The following is a 15,367-nucleotide window of genomic DNA, read 5'->3' as shown; positions in this document are numbered from 1 at the left end:
ACCACTTTTCACACACTTTTCAAGTTCCGATGGCCAGTTTTCACACATACAAACATTACGGCACCCCTACGATTGAAATTTGGATTCTTGTCAATGGGCATGGATTTGATGATGATGATGGAGCGTTTGTTACCTCATCAGTGTCAGACCTGGCCCGATCTGATGCCTTAGAAAAGAAAGACCCTCGACTCCCATTTGGCTAAAGCAAAGAGTTCTTTTACTAAGGATGTTGGTTGCACTACAGTCAAGCCAGCTCTGAAATCTACTGCGCTTGTTAGATATAAAAATAAGGTGTAGGTTTGCCCCCGGTCCATCCCTCCCCCCATGATCAGTATTTTTCCAGCCAACTGGAGCTCGCCAAGATGTTTTGAAAATGCCAAGATGTTCAGGGGTAATTTGCATATTTCTCATGAGATGCAAGTACAAACAGGATCCGGCTGTTCTGGTTCTTATCACCTGTCATTCCTCCCATCCTGATTTCCTATCATGTACACATAAAGCTTTATTGCTCTCTCATCCTTCCCCCTCCTTCTTGTTGTGGTCCACCAGCAGCCTCCAAGCTGGCAATGGAGTCAAACAGCAATGAGACTGAGGAAGAACACGGGCCAGCCCTGGAGGCTGGGAAAGGCCTGGATGAGGCTCTGCATCGGAGGCAGAAGTGGGGCCGGGGTCATCGGGGAATGAGGTGTGGACTCTGGAACCTCCAGAGGCTGACAGTAGTGAGGCAGAGGAACAGGAGGAGCCTGTTCCTAATGCATGCATGAGAAGAGCTGCCAGAAGGCAAGAGCAGCTCAAGCAAAGAGGACGACTCGGGAATAGGGCCAAGAGATGATTGGCCCCTCCCACAAGGCTTAAAAAGACCAGCAACGGCGTTTGGGCTCTTTGCCGGAAAACAACGTTGATAGCTTTGCCTTGTTGCATTTGTTTTGTATCGGTGTCTTCTGAAATTTTGCCAAGAAAGGCCTTTGGCAGTTTGCCTAATTGGACCAAGTTTTGCGATAGGACTGAGGAATTGTGTTGGGAGGAATTTGCTTTAATTTAGTTGGACTACGCTGAGAATGAAGTAATTCTCAGCTGTTCGAATAAAATTTGTTTGTTTTTACACTGACTGAGTTTCCTACTACCTACTTGGGCTTGGTTCACAACACTTCTTCCCTCTTTCATCCTTCTTTTTTTTCTGGCAGGATCCTGACACAAAGTCAATAGGGGACACCAGATTCCCTAATAACCACGTGACCAGTGGCGGTATTCAACCGGCTCGGACCAGTTTGGGCGAACCTGTGGGTGGGCGAGCCTGCCCACCCACTCACCCAGGCGCTATGCTGTCCCATTTAGCTACATTTTCTAAGCCACATGCATGCGCGCAAGCTGCGCATGAGAGCAAAGCACATGCACTGAAGACTATGCACCCATGTTCACATTTTCGGTGCGCGGCGAACCGGCGGAAAAATTATGTGAAACCCACCTCTGCACATGACTCACTTAAGTGGAGGGATTCCCTTAACAACCATGGTAAAAAGGTCAACATAAGGTCCAAGATTCTTTGTTAAGCGAGACCACCTTGGAATTCTGGTCCCAATTGTAGTCATAAGGGAAGGAGGCGCTGAACTGTGTTTGTGACAAAAGTGATGTGGAAAAACGAAGACCTATTAACCTCGTAAAATATTGACCAAGCCTTAAGTTCCTACCGTAATTGACCTTATATTCATACATTTCGTTCATACGGTATATAAATTCTTACTGGGTTTATAAAAGCTTGGTTGAGAATATGAAGTCAGAACCATGGACAGTTCTCTCCACAGCAAATTTTGGGTGATTTTACAGATTCTTTTTGGATTCAAACTCTCTTCTTCAATTCAGCAAAATTCCCCAGTGTAATTTACCAGTGGAATTTATAAGGTTGTGAGCATTTGCACAACCTCCATAAAAAGAACCTAAATGAGCCAAATGATAGAGGGGAAAAAAATTAACTGAGCTCTGAAAGACTGGGTTAACTGAGGACCACCAGAGAAACAAAATATAGACAGTCATTAAAACTTTTTTTAAAAAAGTGGAAATGGGTAGATTTCCCATTTTCCAAGCTCAGTTACATAAAAAGGTTCCCCTCGCACATATGTGCTAGTCATTCCCGACTCTACGGGACAGTGCTCATCTCCGTTTCAAAGCTGAAGAGCCAGCGCTGTCCGAAGATGTCTCCGTGGTCATGTGGCCAGCATCACTCAATGCCAAAGGCGCACAGAACGATGCTACCTTCCCACCAAAAGTGGCCTCTATTTTTCTACTTGCATTTTTTATGTGCTTTCGAACTGCTAGGTTGGCAGAACTGCTGGGACAGGTAACGGGAGCTCACCCCGTTACGCGGCACTAGGGATTCGAACTGCTGAACTGCCAACCTTTCAATCAACAAGCTCAGCGTCTTACCCACTAAGCCACCGCATCAGTTACATATCATCTATCTATTTTAAAAAAGCTTTAAAATCTATTCCATGTTGTAAGTACTATCAAAATGGCCCAAAGGTGCTTTTTTCAAGAGGCAACTGGACTTTCTTTGTTTTTCCTTGAAGACATTTCGCTTCTCATCCAAGAAGCTTCTTCAAAGACATTTTTTAAAGTTCAGTTGCCTCTTGAAAAAGGACCTTTGGGACAACTGTGACTTGGATGACTGAGAATCTCCAGAGACACGCAGTATCGAAATATTTCAATTCTTTTGTGTTTTGTGGCCCTCGTTTTTGTGTTACTATTTGTTATCCTACACATATACACACTATAAAGCCTTAGTAAGACCATACCTAGAACATTGCATCCAGGTTTGGTCACCACACTATAAACAAGATGTTGAGACTCTAGAAAGAGTGCAGAGAAGAGCAACCAAGATGATTAGGGGACTGGAGGCTAAAGCATACGATGAACGGTTGCAGGAACTGGGCATGGCTAGTCTAGTGAAGAGAAGGACCAGGGGAGACAGGATAACAGCCTTCCAATATTTGAGGGGCTGCCACAGAGAGGTGGGGGTCAAGATATTTTCCAAAGCACCTGAAGGCCACACAAGGAATAATGGATGGAAACTGAACAAGGAGAGATTTAACCTGGAAATGAGGAGAAATTTTCTGACAGAGAGCAATCAAGCAATGGAACAGAAGTTGCCTTCAGAAGTTGTGGGAGCTTCATCTCTGGAAGCTTTCAAGAAGAGACTGGACTGCCATCTGTCAGAAACAGTGTAGGGTCTCCTGCTTGGGCGGGGTTGGGGGGTTGGATTAGATGACCTACAAGGTCCCTTCCAACTCTTTATTAATCTGAATCTGACTTCCTTACATCACTCCCTCTAGTTCTTTGAATGCGATGCTTTAAACCAAGGGGTGTCCAAACTTGGCAACTTTTAAGACTCATGGACTTCAACTCCCAGAATTCCTCAGCCAGCTTTGCTCTGAGTTGAAGTCCACAAGTCTTAAAGTTGCCAAGTTTGGACACCCCTTGGTTTAAACTAAATATAGCTCTCAGCTCAATTTGGGTTCCAGTTTCTAAAACTCAAGTGAAGATGTATCTGTGCCATCCTTCCTTATATCTGCCAGCAGGAACAGATGCTGTTGTGCCTCGTCCTCCCTCCTCTCCTCAGCCGGGCCCCTCCCGTCTCCTCCCGGGCCTGCTATCAGACTCCGAGTCTGATAATGAAGATGAATGGCCTGTCATGCCTCCAGCCCCCAGTCCTGACCCCATGCCCGGACAGGATGTCAGGAATGAACAAACAAACCTCACTCATACAGGCGTGTGTTCCTTTGGCTCAGCCATCAGAGGAAGTCAGCCACGGATTGGAATTACTCGGGCCTATTCCTTCTGACCCCTCCCTTTCTCAAACAGCAGAAGACAATTCAAAGTGGGAGGATCCTCGCTTCCGGAGATCTGAGAGGTGACGCCAGCAGAAGGAAGGGAGGGGCAGGCCTGGATAAATGCTGAGTCATGAAGCCACACCCCACAGCCTATATAAAGGACCTGCTTTTGGCATTCCAACCTTGAGTCAAGCAAAGTCTCATCTAGTTTGCTGAAGTCACAACTTGGACTCCTGCCTGCCCTGAGAAACCTAGAAGGGATTTGGCAAAGCTGCAGAGGCTTCGTTGCCACGCTTGATACGGACTTCCTAGACCCGGTCGTCGGAGGGGGAGTGGGACACGACAGATGCTTTGGTCTTTTTCAGATCAAACCAATGCCATGCCCTATCTTGATATCAACGTGTCCTAAAATGTTTTTTTTAAAAAAAACACCCAAAGAAAAGTAAGATTATGTTGGATCGGTTACCCAGTTTGGTCCTCCCCAACTCTAGAGTTCTAAAACAAAAGTTTGGGGATGCAGACGACCGAGAACAGCAAAAGGAGATCAATGTGTCTGTGGACAATCAGGAGGTTGTGAGTTCAATCCTAGGTAGAGGCAGATGTAGGGTCTCCTGCTTGGGCAGGGGGTTGGATTAGATGACCTGCAAGGTCCCTTCCAACTCTGTTAATCTGTTAATCTGGTACATACCCTTGTCTGATCCTCTTAGGAAGTTCATCCCTTCTCCACCATGTCACCATGATGTAGGGTCTTCTCGTTTTGCTCCCAAGCTGACTAGTTTATCTTCAGTCAGGACCAAACGTGGCTTGGCTTTGTGACATCACGGAAGGAGGTTAAGAATTCTGCTGCCTTCAACTTAAGGAGAGAAACACCATTCTGAAACATATAGAAATCTGGACGGAAAGGGGGCAGCTGAGGGTAGGTTATGCCCGGTCAACTTGAAGCTCAGGGTTGCCTCCAGAGACGATGGATGACGCCGAGGTCCTTAAAAAGAGAGGCTACATTATGGGTATCAACCTCGGAGAAGGTTCGTACGCAAAAGTGAAATCCGCTTATTCAGAACGGTTGAAGTGTAACGTGGCAGTCAAGATCATCGATAAGAAGAAAGCTCCCCGAGACTTCTTGGAGAGGTTTCTCCCACGAGAGATTGAGATGTTGGCCAGGGTGAAGCATCACGCCATTGTCAAGACCTACGAAATCTTCGAGACCTCCGAAGGGAAAGTGTACATCGTCACCGAACTCGGGGTCCAAGGAGACCTGTTGGAGTTTATCAAGAAGAAAGGAGCCATTCCCGAAGAGATTGCCCGTAAGATGTTCAACCAATTAGCCAGTGCCATTAAATACTGCCACGAGTTGGACATCGTCCACCGGGACTTGAAATGTGAGAACTTGCTCCTGGATAAAGAATACAACATCAAATTGACGGATTTTGGCTTCTCCAAACGCCTGTCTCGGGACGACGACGGGCGGGTCATTCTTAGCAAAACCTTCTGCGGGTCTGCCGCCTACGCGTCTCCCGAAGTGCTCCAGGGCATCCCCTACCAGCCCAAGATTTACGACATCTGGAGCATGGGCGTCGTCTTGTTCATCATGGTTTGCGGCTCCATGCCTTACGACGAGTCCAACATTAAAAAAATGCTCAAGCTACAGAAGGAGCACAGAGTCCATTTTCCCCGGTCCAAAATCCTCTCGGTGGAATGCAAGGACCTCATCTACCACATGCTCCAGCCTGACGTGACTCGACGGCTGTGCATCGATGAGGTTTTGATGCACGTCTGGATGCAGGAACCCAAAGCCGCTTCGGACTCCATGCTGACCAAATCGGGCGAGAGCTCGCAACATCAGAACCAGATCCGATCCCTCTTCGGCAAGGAAAGCATTTCGCAGCCTTCGGATAACGAACAAGTGAAACAAGAAATACGACACGAGGATCTGGAGAATCTAGACAATATCTCTGACCAGATGCAAAGGACTTCCCTTTGAAAGGAAGACGTCCACTCGAGTTATCTCTCCCCTCCCCCCCACCTCCCAAAAAAAAAAAAAGATTTCCAAGTTCAATTTATTTCTTTTAAAGGGCTACGTCCTGGACAGTTTTGAAAAAAAAAAAGAGAGAGACAAAGGGTTGGATGGGGCAACAGGAATGTTTGGAGCCCTTTCACGTTATTTTGGAAAGATCCAGGACCTCGTAACATCTCTGTATTTCTATATTTCTTACTTGCACAAAATCAGAATGAGTTTCCTCCTCGGTTAAATCTTTTCTCCCTAGGGAAGATTATAGACAGACCCATGGATTGGAAATAGCGGGGGACGGGACGGGAGCAATCTGGACCGTGGTCTCTCTAAAATTCGTAACTGGTGTTTATGCTGCCATAAAAATCTACTGTATCACATCTGTGAGCCTGAAGACCCATCTTGTTATAGCATCGGCCAATGTCTTGTGCTCTTTATTTTTTTGGGGGGGTGGGAGGGTTTACACCTTTCATGTAGCAGCTTCTTTCAACAGCCCCCACCCAAAAAAAGCCTTGAGGTACGTAAATGGCCTCTGCGTGCTTGTTTTAAAACGTAAAATGGTCACGCCTCCCTCGAGTCCAGCTTGGCTCCTTGGAGACTTCATTGGTTGCTTCCTTACAGAAAAATGTGATGGTCCTGAGTTTTAATTTCCCAGTCTGGTTTCTGGAAATGTTTGGTACCCTGCTCGTTTTTTGACTCCATTAGCAGGCCATTATACAATTCCTCCTCCTCCTCCTCCACTTAGTCCCTCTCCCTCTCATCTTTCTCCTCCTCCTCTTCTTAGTCCTTCTGCTCCTCCTCCTTCCTTCTCATCCTCTCCTCTATCTCCTCCTTCTTTTTAGTCTTTCTCCTCCTTCCCCATCTCCTCCTCCTCTTCTTAGTCCTCCTCCATCTCTTCCTCATCTTTCTCCTCCTTCTCTTTAGCCCTTCTCCTCATCTCTTCTTTCTCCTTCTCTTCTTAGTCCTTCTGCTCATCTTTCCCCTCCTCCTCTTCCTCTCCTTTCTCCTCCTTCTCCATCTCCTCCTCCTCTTCCTCTTCTTAGTCCTTCTCCTCCTCCATCTCATCTTCTTTCTCCTTCTCTTCTTAGTCCTTCTCCTCCTTCTCCATCTCCTTCTCTTCCTCTTCCTCCTCATCCCTCCCCCTCTTCCTCATTATCAGTCAACAGCTCTCTGGCTACCCGTGCTTCTTTGCTCATGATCGTTATTATATTCTTATCCTGCCTTTTTAATAGATAAGCCAAGGTAGCAAATATAACTAATACTCCTATGGTGATAATGATGTCTTGTCTCAGAATTCAATAGAAATATGGGAAGCCAAAGAGATACCTAAGCTAGTATAAAGAGAATAAGGAAAAGCATCCAGCTTGGGGGTTTTGGGAGTTTGAAGTCCACAAGTTTTAAACTGGTCGTCCCAGAGGTGTTTATTCAAAAAACTGAGCTTTCCTTGTTTTTTCTTCAAGACATTTCACTTCTCATCCGAGAAGCTTCTTCAATTCTGACTGAACAGTGGAGGATGGATGACTTTATATTCTTTGCGGTCATCCGGTTGTTAGCACTCCCTCTGAGAGTCCTTCCATCCTCCACCATACAGTCAGAACTGAAGAAGCTTCTCGGATGAGAAGTGAAACCTTTTTCAAGAGGAAAAAAAAAACCCAAGGAAGTCCAGTTGCCTTTTTTGAAAAAAGCACTTTTGGGACCACCATGACCTGGGTGACTGAGAATCTCCAGAGACTTTTAAAGGGGTCAGTTTGGGAAGAACTGGATTAGGTACCCGTTCCTTCCAAACAGCATGTTGCTAATTTGAACAGTGGCTCCGTTGCCTGGAGAAATTCAGGGCTGAGCAAAGGGGAAATGAAGTTGATGTCAGAAAGATGATTTTGGCAAAACTGAAAGGCAATTTGTGAAGACACGATGCCACGCAAGATGACGCAAGTCCCGAGAAATTTTAAATGTATGCAATATAAGTGAAGTTTGTTTATTCTCATTTAAGGAGAAAGTCTCGCAAGGGCGAAAAATGGTCGTTAAGTCCCAGTAGTGGAATTCAGCCGGTTCTATCCGGTTCTAGCGAACCAGTAGGGGCGACTGCGGGAGGCTTTGCCCACACGCCCAGACGTAATCACACCCCATTTATCCACGTTTTTGACGCTCTGCGCATGTGCGGAAGGCCCTGTGCATGCACGTAGGTGGCGCGTGCGAGTGAGGCGAGCTTTTTCAATGCCATTGTAACTTTGGCCACTAAATGAACTGTTACAAGTCAAGGACTACTTGCATAACAGTCTGGCTGATCAGATGCAGTTTGAAAGTTCACGCACATTGCAAGCTAATCTTTCTCCTTCAGTGTTATTCGGCATTTAAAAGATGTTCCTTGTGATCCTGGAGATAGCCCAGAACCATGAATGCTGATGTCCATTGGAGGCTGACCCGCTGATCTACTCCTCTTTCAAAATCATCCGAATTCGTGGTCATCTCCCATAATGGCAGTCCCAACGATGCACATAAAAAAAATTCCTTTTATACTTTTATTTGTGTGGGTTCATGGCTCATGCAATCCATCCAGTGGTGGACTTCAGCCGGTTCGTACCAGTTCGGCGAACAGGTAGCGGCGACTTTGGGTGGGCCTGACCACCCGCCCGGACGTAATGCCATCCTATTTAACCACGTTTTCGAGGCCAGGCACATACATAGAAGGCACGCGCGCATGCAAAGTGCATGCGCAGAAGGCACGCATGCACGCAGGCAAGCAAAGCGCATGCGCAGAAGACCGGGCGCATGCGTGTGAATTGAGTGTATGTGCGATGAACTGGTGGTAAGAATATTGGAAGCCCACCATTGAATCTGCCCCTTCCCCCCCCCCCAAAAAAAAAACCCCAGGCAAGATTTATTTGCAATTTTAATGAAAGCAGAGACCCTTGGAAAAAGTAACTCAATGAGGATAATGTATTTCTTTCATCTTCACCTAAAAGAACAAAAGTTGCTTAAAGATAACAAGTGATGAAATGGTATTCTAGAGGATTCCCTGCTTGAGCACAGGGTTGGACTAGATTACAGGGGTTCCAACCTTGGCAACTTTAAGACTCGTGGACTTCAACTCCCAGAATCTGGGAGTTGAAGTCCATGAGTCTTAAAGTTGCGAAAGTTGGAGGCCTCTGGACTAGAAGACCTCCAAGGTCCCTTCTACCTGTCATGCTGTTCTGTTGTTAATGTTTGTCACAAATTCGAGAGAATTTTAAAATCTGTTGTGTTATTTCAGAATAACTTAACAATGAAGATTAGTGTTTATCTTGGACATATTTCATCAATTCTTCTCAGAATTTACAAGCAAGCTAAATTAAATCTTGAGAAGGTAATTCAGAATGTGAGCAACTAAGGTAAAGGTAAAGGTTCCCCTCGCACATATGAGCTAGTCGTTCTCGACTCTAAGGGGCGGTGCTCATCTCTGTTTCGAAGACGAAGAGCCAGCACTGTCCGAAGACAGCCTCCATGGTCATGTGGCCGGCATGACTCAATGCCAAAGGCGCACAGAACGTTGTTACCTTCCCACCAAAGGTGGTCCCTGTTTTTCTATTTGCATTTTTTACCTGCTTTCAAACTGCTAGGTTGGCAGAAGCTGGGACAAGTCACGGGAGCTCACTCCGGTACGCGGCACTAGGGATTCGAACCTCTGAACTGCCGACCTTTCAATCGACAAGTTCAGCATCTTAGCCACCGAGCTCCACATCATTATAAACCAACCAATTAAACAGTAAACTTTAAAAAGCCAATTTGCAGGAAATTCCAGATATTTTCACACAGGTCGTTGCAGTGCTGTTTTAAATTCTCAGCAGAATTTTAAAAGCAAGCAACAAAGCATAGAATGAGATCTTTAAAAACTCTGTGAACATTTAAAGATGGTTTATCTCAATGAGGCCGAGCAACAGTGCCCCTGCCATGGGCTTGGGAGGTTATATGGGTCCCAGCAGTGGAGCCCAATTCACCCAGTATTTCTCTCTGCTGTAACTATAACAGGCTATAACCAAATAACTGTTGGAAGGGACCTTGGAGGCCTTCTAGTCCAACCCCCTGCTCAGGCAGGAAACCCTACACCACTTCAGACAAATGGTTATCCAACATCTTCTTAAAAACTTCCAGTGTTAGAGCAGCCACAACTTCTGGAGGCAAGTTGTTCCACTGATTAATTGTTCTCACTGTCAGGAAATTTCTCCTTAGTTCTAGGTTGTTTCTCTCCTTGATTAGTTTCCATCCGTTACTTCTTGTCCTGCCCTCAGGTGCTTTGGAGACCAGCACCGGCGTTTGAGCTTTGCCGGAAAACAACGTTGTAGCTGCATCTTCTGCTTCGTCTACGTCTTTGTTTTTGCGGCTTCTGGACGAAGGGCCTTTGGTAGTTTGCCTAATTGGACTAAGGTTTGTTAGATAACTGAGGAATTTGTGTTGGGAGGCATTTGTTTTACTTTGAGTTGAACGACACTGGGAATGAAGTAATTCCCAGCTGTTTGAATAAAGTTTGTTTGTTTCTCCACGGACTAAGTTTATTACTACCTACCTGGGCCTGGGTCACAACAATACCTGTGCGTTTGGTTTTTCTTGCCTCAGTGTAAAACCTTACTTTTCTCTACACTGAATTTCATTTTGTTAGATAGGACCTGCTGTTCAAGCCTGCCGAGATCCTTCTGGATCTTGAGACTATTTTCTGGACTATTGGCGATTCCTGCCAGCTTGGCGTCATCTGGAAATCTCATGAGTCCCGCTTCTATCCCCTCGTCCCAATGAGGCCGAACAAGAATGCTCTTGCCATTGGCTTGGAGGTTCCCTGGCTCCAGGCAATGAAGATCCATTTGCCCAGTATTTCTCTCGGCTTTATGAGGTCACATGGAAACAGCATCTTTTAAACAATGCCCAAGGTTCCATTCCAATCAGCCTCTAAGAGCTTCCACAGCAGGAAACGGATCATCCCCCGATGACCACACGCCATGGAACAGACACTAAATGGCTGAACGCATACGTCAACCATGTGACCAAACTTCTCATAACCACGGCCTACAGCATCATGGACGATGCTGCTATCCTTAAAAAGAGAGGCTACATCATGGGCGGGAATTTAGGGGAAGGATCCTACGCCAAAGTGAAATCTGCCTACTCGGAACGGCTGAAGTTCGATGTAGCGATCAAAATCATCGACCGGAAGAAAGCGCCTCCAGATTTCCTGGAGCGGTTCCTGCCGAGAGAAATTGACATCTTGGCCAAAGTTAACCACCACTCCATCATCAAAACCTACGAGATCTTCGAGACCTCCAATGGCAAAGTCTACATCGTGATGGAGCTCGGCATCCAGGGCGACTTGCTGGAATTCATCAAGCTGAAAGGGGAGATGCCCGAAGACATCGCTCGCAAGATGTTCCGTCAACTGTGCACCGCCATTAAATATTGCCACGACAGCGATATCGTGCACCGGGATTTGAAATGCGAAAATCTTCTACTCGACAAAGATTACCACATTAAACTTTCAGACTTTGGTTTCGCCAAACGCCTGGTTCGGGACGAAGACGGCAAAGTTATTTACAGCAAAACATTCTGCGGTTCCGCTGCTTACGCCGCCCCGGAGGTCCTGCAGGGAATCCCTTACGAGCCCAAAATTTACGACATGTGGAGTCTGGGTGTTATCCTCTACATCATGGTCTGCGGCTCCATGCCTTACGACGACTCAAACATCCGGAAAATGTTACGGTTGCAGAAGGAGCACAGGGTGCATTTCCCCAAATCCAAAAACCTGACCATCGAATGCAAAGATCTCATTTATCGCATGCTTCAACCCGACGTGTCCCGACGGTTGCGCATCGAAGAGGTTTTAAGTCACATATGGATGCAGCCCGGCAAAATCAAAGCGCTGTCGGCCACGTCCATCGGAAAGAACGGAGAGAGCTCGCGGAGCACGGCCGAGCAAAAGACGGAGCACCGATCCGAACGGGAGAAGAACCCCAAAAGCGAATCGAAACAGACCATCGCCTCCACCGTGGCTCCTCGGCTGGAAGCGGTTGAAGAAGTGGAGGAAGTCATCGAAGGAGACAAGCGCGACGAAGAAGAGGAGAAGATTGCAGAAGAGTTTGAAAGGAACCTTTGACGTTCTTCCTTCGACAGACGCCCTCACCCCAAAGCAGCAAGACCCCTCGCATAAGAGGTAGCCTAGCTAACCGACTGGAGAGAGCGGTGTGTGGAATAAAGATAGGAGCTAAACCGGAGGACGCGATCTGAAACTAAAGGCCGCATACTGAACGAGTCTTTCTGAATCAGCACCTTATTGTAGGCTAAAAGGCCGTTTTATTAAATATTTTTTTAAATGGATAAAAACGCTGGGCTGTAGCTGGCAACTACGGATGAATCTTACCCAGACATGCAGAAAGGCAGGAAGATGTGGTTCAACTCCAGGAATGGGACAACTCTCCGTGGCCAACTCTCCGCGGCTAACTCGCCAGAGGATAATTCAATAATTCAATTTAACATTTAAAATATATATATATATTAAAACATATTTTAATGTTCGTCATTCACATTTCATTTTGTCCCTCCTTTGCCATCCTTGCTTTAATGATTCTATAGTCCCATTTCTTCGATATTTAGTGTAACTCTGGTCCTGCGGCGAGTTGGCCCGAGGAGAATTGGCCATGGTATTTTTAGGTGCTCCGTCACTGGAGGTTTTTAAGAAGAGATTGGACAGACACCTATCTGAAATGGTATACGGCCGTGATGGCGAACCTACGACACGTGTGGCAGGCTGCACATGTGTGCTGTTGCCAGCTGGTTTTCTGATTTCCGGCGCGCCAGCTGATCTTCACGTGTACCGGAGCACCGGAAACCCGAACACCAGCTAGCCGGGTGCATGCACGTGCCGGCACCTGGTCTTGGGGTTTCCGGCGGGCATGTTTCGCGTGCACCGGAGTGCTGGAAACCCAAAGACTAGCTGGCCAGCTGGTCTTCAGGTTTCCGGTGCTCCAGCACATGCATGCACATTCCGGTTTGGGCACTCAGTGCCGAAAAGTTCACCCTCACTGGTATAGGGTCTCCTGCTTGAGCATGTTGTGACCCAGACCCAAGTAGATAGTAATAAACTTAGTCCGTGGAGAAACAAACAAACTTTATTCGAATAGCTGGGAATTACTTCATTCCCAGCGTCGTTCAACTCAAAGTAAAACAAATGCCTCCCAACACAAATTCCTCAGTTATCTAACAAACCTTAGTCCAATTAGGCAAACTACCAAAGGCCCTTCGTCCAGAAGCCGCATAAACAAAGACGCAGATGAAGCAGAAGACGCAGCTACAACGTTGTTTTCCGGCAAAGGCCAAAACGCCAGTGGTGGTCTATTTTAAGCCTTACGGCCAATCATCTCTTGGCCCTATTCCTGAGTTGTCCTCTTTGCTTGAGCTGCTCTTGCCTTTGCAGCTCTTCTCATGCGTGCATTAGGAACAGGCTCCTCCTGTTCCTCTGCCTCACTACTCTCAGTCTCTGGAGGCTCTGGAGTCCGCACCTCACTTCCCGATGGCCCTGGCCTCACCTCAGCCTCATCGCTGTCCGACTCCGTTGCCAACTCCGTAGGCTGCTGACAGACCACAACAGAGCAGGGGGTTGGACTAGAAGACCTCCAAGGTTCCTTCCAGTTCTATTCTGATTGAAATACACTTTACCCACTTTGAAAGCCCCATTCACAAAAGAGACATGATCCTGTGACCTCTAACAGCAATTGCATAGAATTCCTTCCAGTTTCTAGCAAAAAAATAACCACCACCAACCATTGGGGAAAATGGTTCACTTAACGGCCAAAGTCGTTGCTTAATGCATGCTGCAAAAAAATGTCCCCATAAAAAAAAGGGGGTCTGGTCACATGAGGCCTTGGCTTACAATCACAATGACTTACAATCTTAATTCTGGGACTACTTGAGTAGTCCTTGATTTATGACCACCAATTGAGCCCAACATTTCTGTTGCCAGGCAACAGCTGTTCAGTGAGTTTGGCTCCATTTTATGACCTTCCTTGCTGCAGTTGTTAAGTTAGTAAGACGGCCGTTAAGTGAATCTGGCTTCTCCATTAACTTTGCTTGTCAGAAGGCCGCCAAAGGGAATAACATGACCCCAGCACACCGCAGCTGTCATAAATATCGAATCAGTGGCCAAGTGTCTGAATGTTGATCCCATGACCATGATGAACGCGGCAACAGTCATAAGTGTGAAAAACAAGTCATTTTTTTTCAGCGTCATTCAAATGGTCACCAAACAAACTATTGGTTAAGTTGAGGACTACCTGAACAGACAGACGTTCGAAAGGGATCTATCCCAATCCCTAGCTGCCGGAGTTTGTGTGCCACAAGAGCGGGGGATCGACTAAATTCACGCAGATTGGCTTCCAGGAAAATACGACAATCTGGAGTTAAAACGTACGAAGGATAGGTGTGCAATCTGCCGTTCGTAATTTTAATGCAGAGTGTTGTCTTTGTATGCTTCAACCAAGAGTCAAACGGGGACATTGTGCGACTCCTGTTTTAATTTGTTATATTAACGAACTTATCCAAGCCCTGATCAAATCTACAACAGCTCACAATTCTTTTCTGCTGTTTTATATTTACTGTAACCTGAAGACGCCCCCTAAGAGATCTTTGCCCATCAGAGCAAAATATCACAAAGCAACAACTCAAAAATTAAAATGTGGAATTTATTCAGTATAGCGTTAGTTGTTCTCATCCCTAGAATATCGGCCCCGTCCAAAAACGGAGTATGTTAAAAGTATTGTGGCCCACCAGCAGCCAGCAGAGCTGGCAGCAGATTCGGACAGTGAGGAGATTGGGGAGGAATGTGGGCCAGTCCTGGAGTCTGGGGAAGGCTCTGAGTTGGAGGCAGAGCGGGGGCCAAGGCCATGTGGTAGTTCTTTGCTGCCTCCGGAGTCTGACATCAGTGAGGCAGAAGAACAGCGTGAGCCTGTTCCCAGTGTGCACATGCGCAGAGCTGCCAGGAGATAGGAACAATTAAGGAAACAGGGTCGACTTGGGAGTAAGGCTTGGAGATGATTGGCCCCTCCCATAAGACATAAAAGAGAAGCGAACGGGACATGAGCTTTTGCAGGAAGCAATTAGTTCATCTGGCCGATTCAAGATTTGAAGCGTCTTTTTGTGACTCTGTGCCAAGTTTGGCTTTGCCCTGCGTCTGGAAACTAGCTCTCTGGCACCGTTCCACGTGAGATAGGTGAGGGTTGATAACCTTCCTCTGCAAGACTGCTTATCAAGCCTTGCGGACTGTAAAACGAAAGTAATTTACGTACGAATTAAAGAGGTTTGCAGGGACAACGTTTGTGCTGTTTAATTTCTAAGGAAGCTTAGGTCAGAACAAAAAGGCAGCTTTATACGTAGGTGTTTATTCTCGGTCCTTCCATCGAAGAAGTTCGATTTCTTATTTTTTAAGAGGCAGACATAAAAACGCTCTAATCTCGTAAGGAGGAGAATAAACAAATTATTCAAAGCCAAAGGACGGGAGTCTCCTGGAATGGCAACGATAGCT

The 15,367-nt window shown here is 46.5% G+C and overlaps 2 protein-coding genes across 2 annotated transcripts; both read left to right on the top strand.

The window, feature by feature from the left end:
* Positions 1 to 4,778: 4,778 nt before the first annotated feature.
* LOC131185760 (testis-specific serine/threonine-protein kinase 1-like) lies at positions 4,779 to 5,805 on the top strand. The gene has a single exon (XM_058158598.1). The coding sequence runs from the start codon at positions 4,789 to 4,791 to the stop codon at positions 5,803 to 5,805; it is 1,017 nt and encodes a 338-aa protein (XP_058014581.1). The 5' UTR covers positions 4,779 to 4,788.
* A 4,450-nt stretch (positions 5,806 to 10,255) lies between these two features.
* On the top strand, positions 10,256 to 13,871 carry LOC131185759 (testis-specific serine/threonine-protein kinase 1-like). Its single transcript, XM_058158597.1, has one exon. The coding sequence runs from the start codon at positions 10,787 to 10,789 to the stop codon at positions 11,945 to 11,947; it is 1,161 nt and encodes a 386-aa protein (XP_058014580.1). The 5' UTR covers positions 10,256 to 10,786; the 3' UTR covers positions 11,948 to 13,871.
* Positions 13,872 to 15,367: the final 1,496 nt, after the last annotated feature.

This window comes from Ahaetulla prasina, chromosome 15, assembly GCF_028640845.1.
Source record: "Ahaetulla prasina isolate Xishuangbanna chromosome 15, ASM2864084v1, whole genome shotgun sequence".
Taxonomy (NCBI): domain Eukaryota; kingdom Metazoa; phylum Chordata; class Lepidosauria; order Squamata; family Colubridae; genus Ahaetulla; species Ahaetulla prasina.
This window is presented reverse-complemented; position numbering and strand designations above follow the sequence as displayed.

Coding starts and splice junctions, on each gene's coding strand:
- LOC131185759 (XM_058158597.1), top strand. CDS start 10,787: ATGACCACACGCCATGGAACAGACACTAAATGGCTGAACGCATACGTC.
- LOC131185760 (XM_058158598.1), top strand. CDS start 4,789: ATGGATGACGCCGAGGTCCTTAAAAAGAGAGGCTACATTATGGGTATC.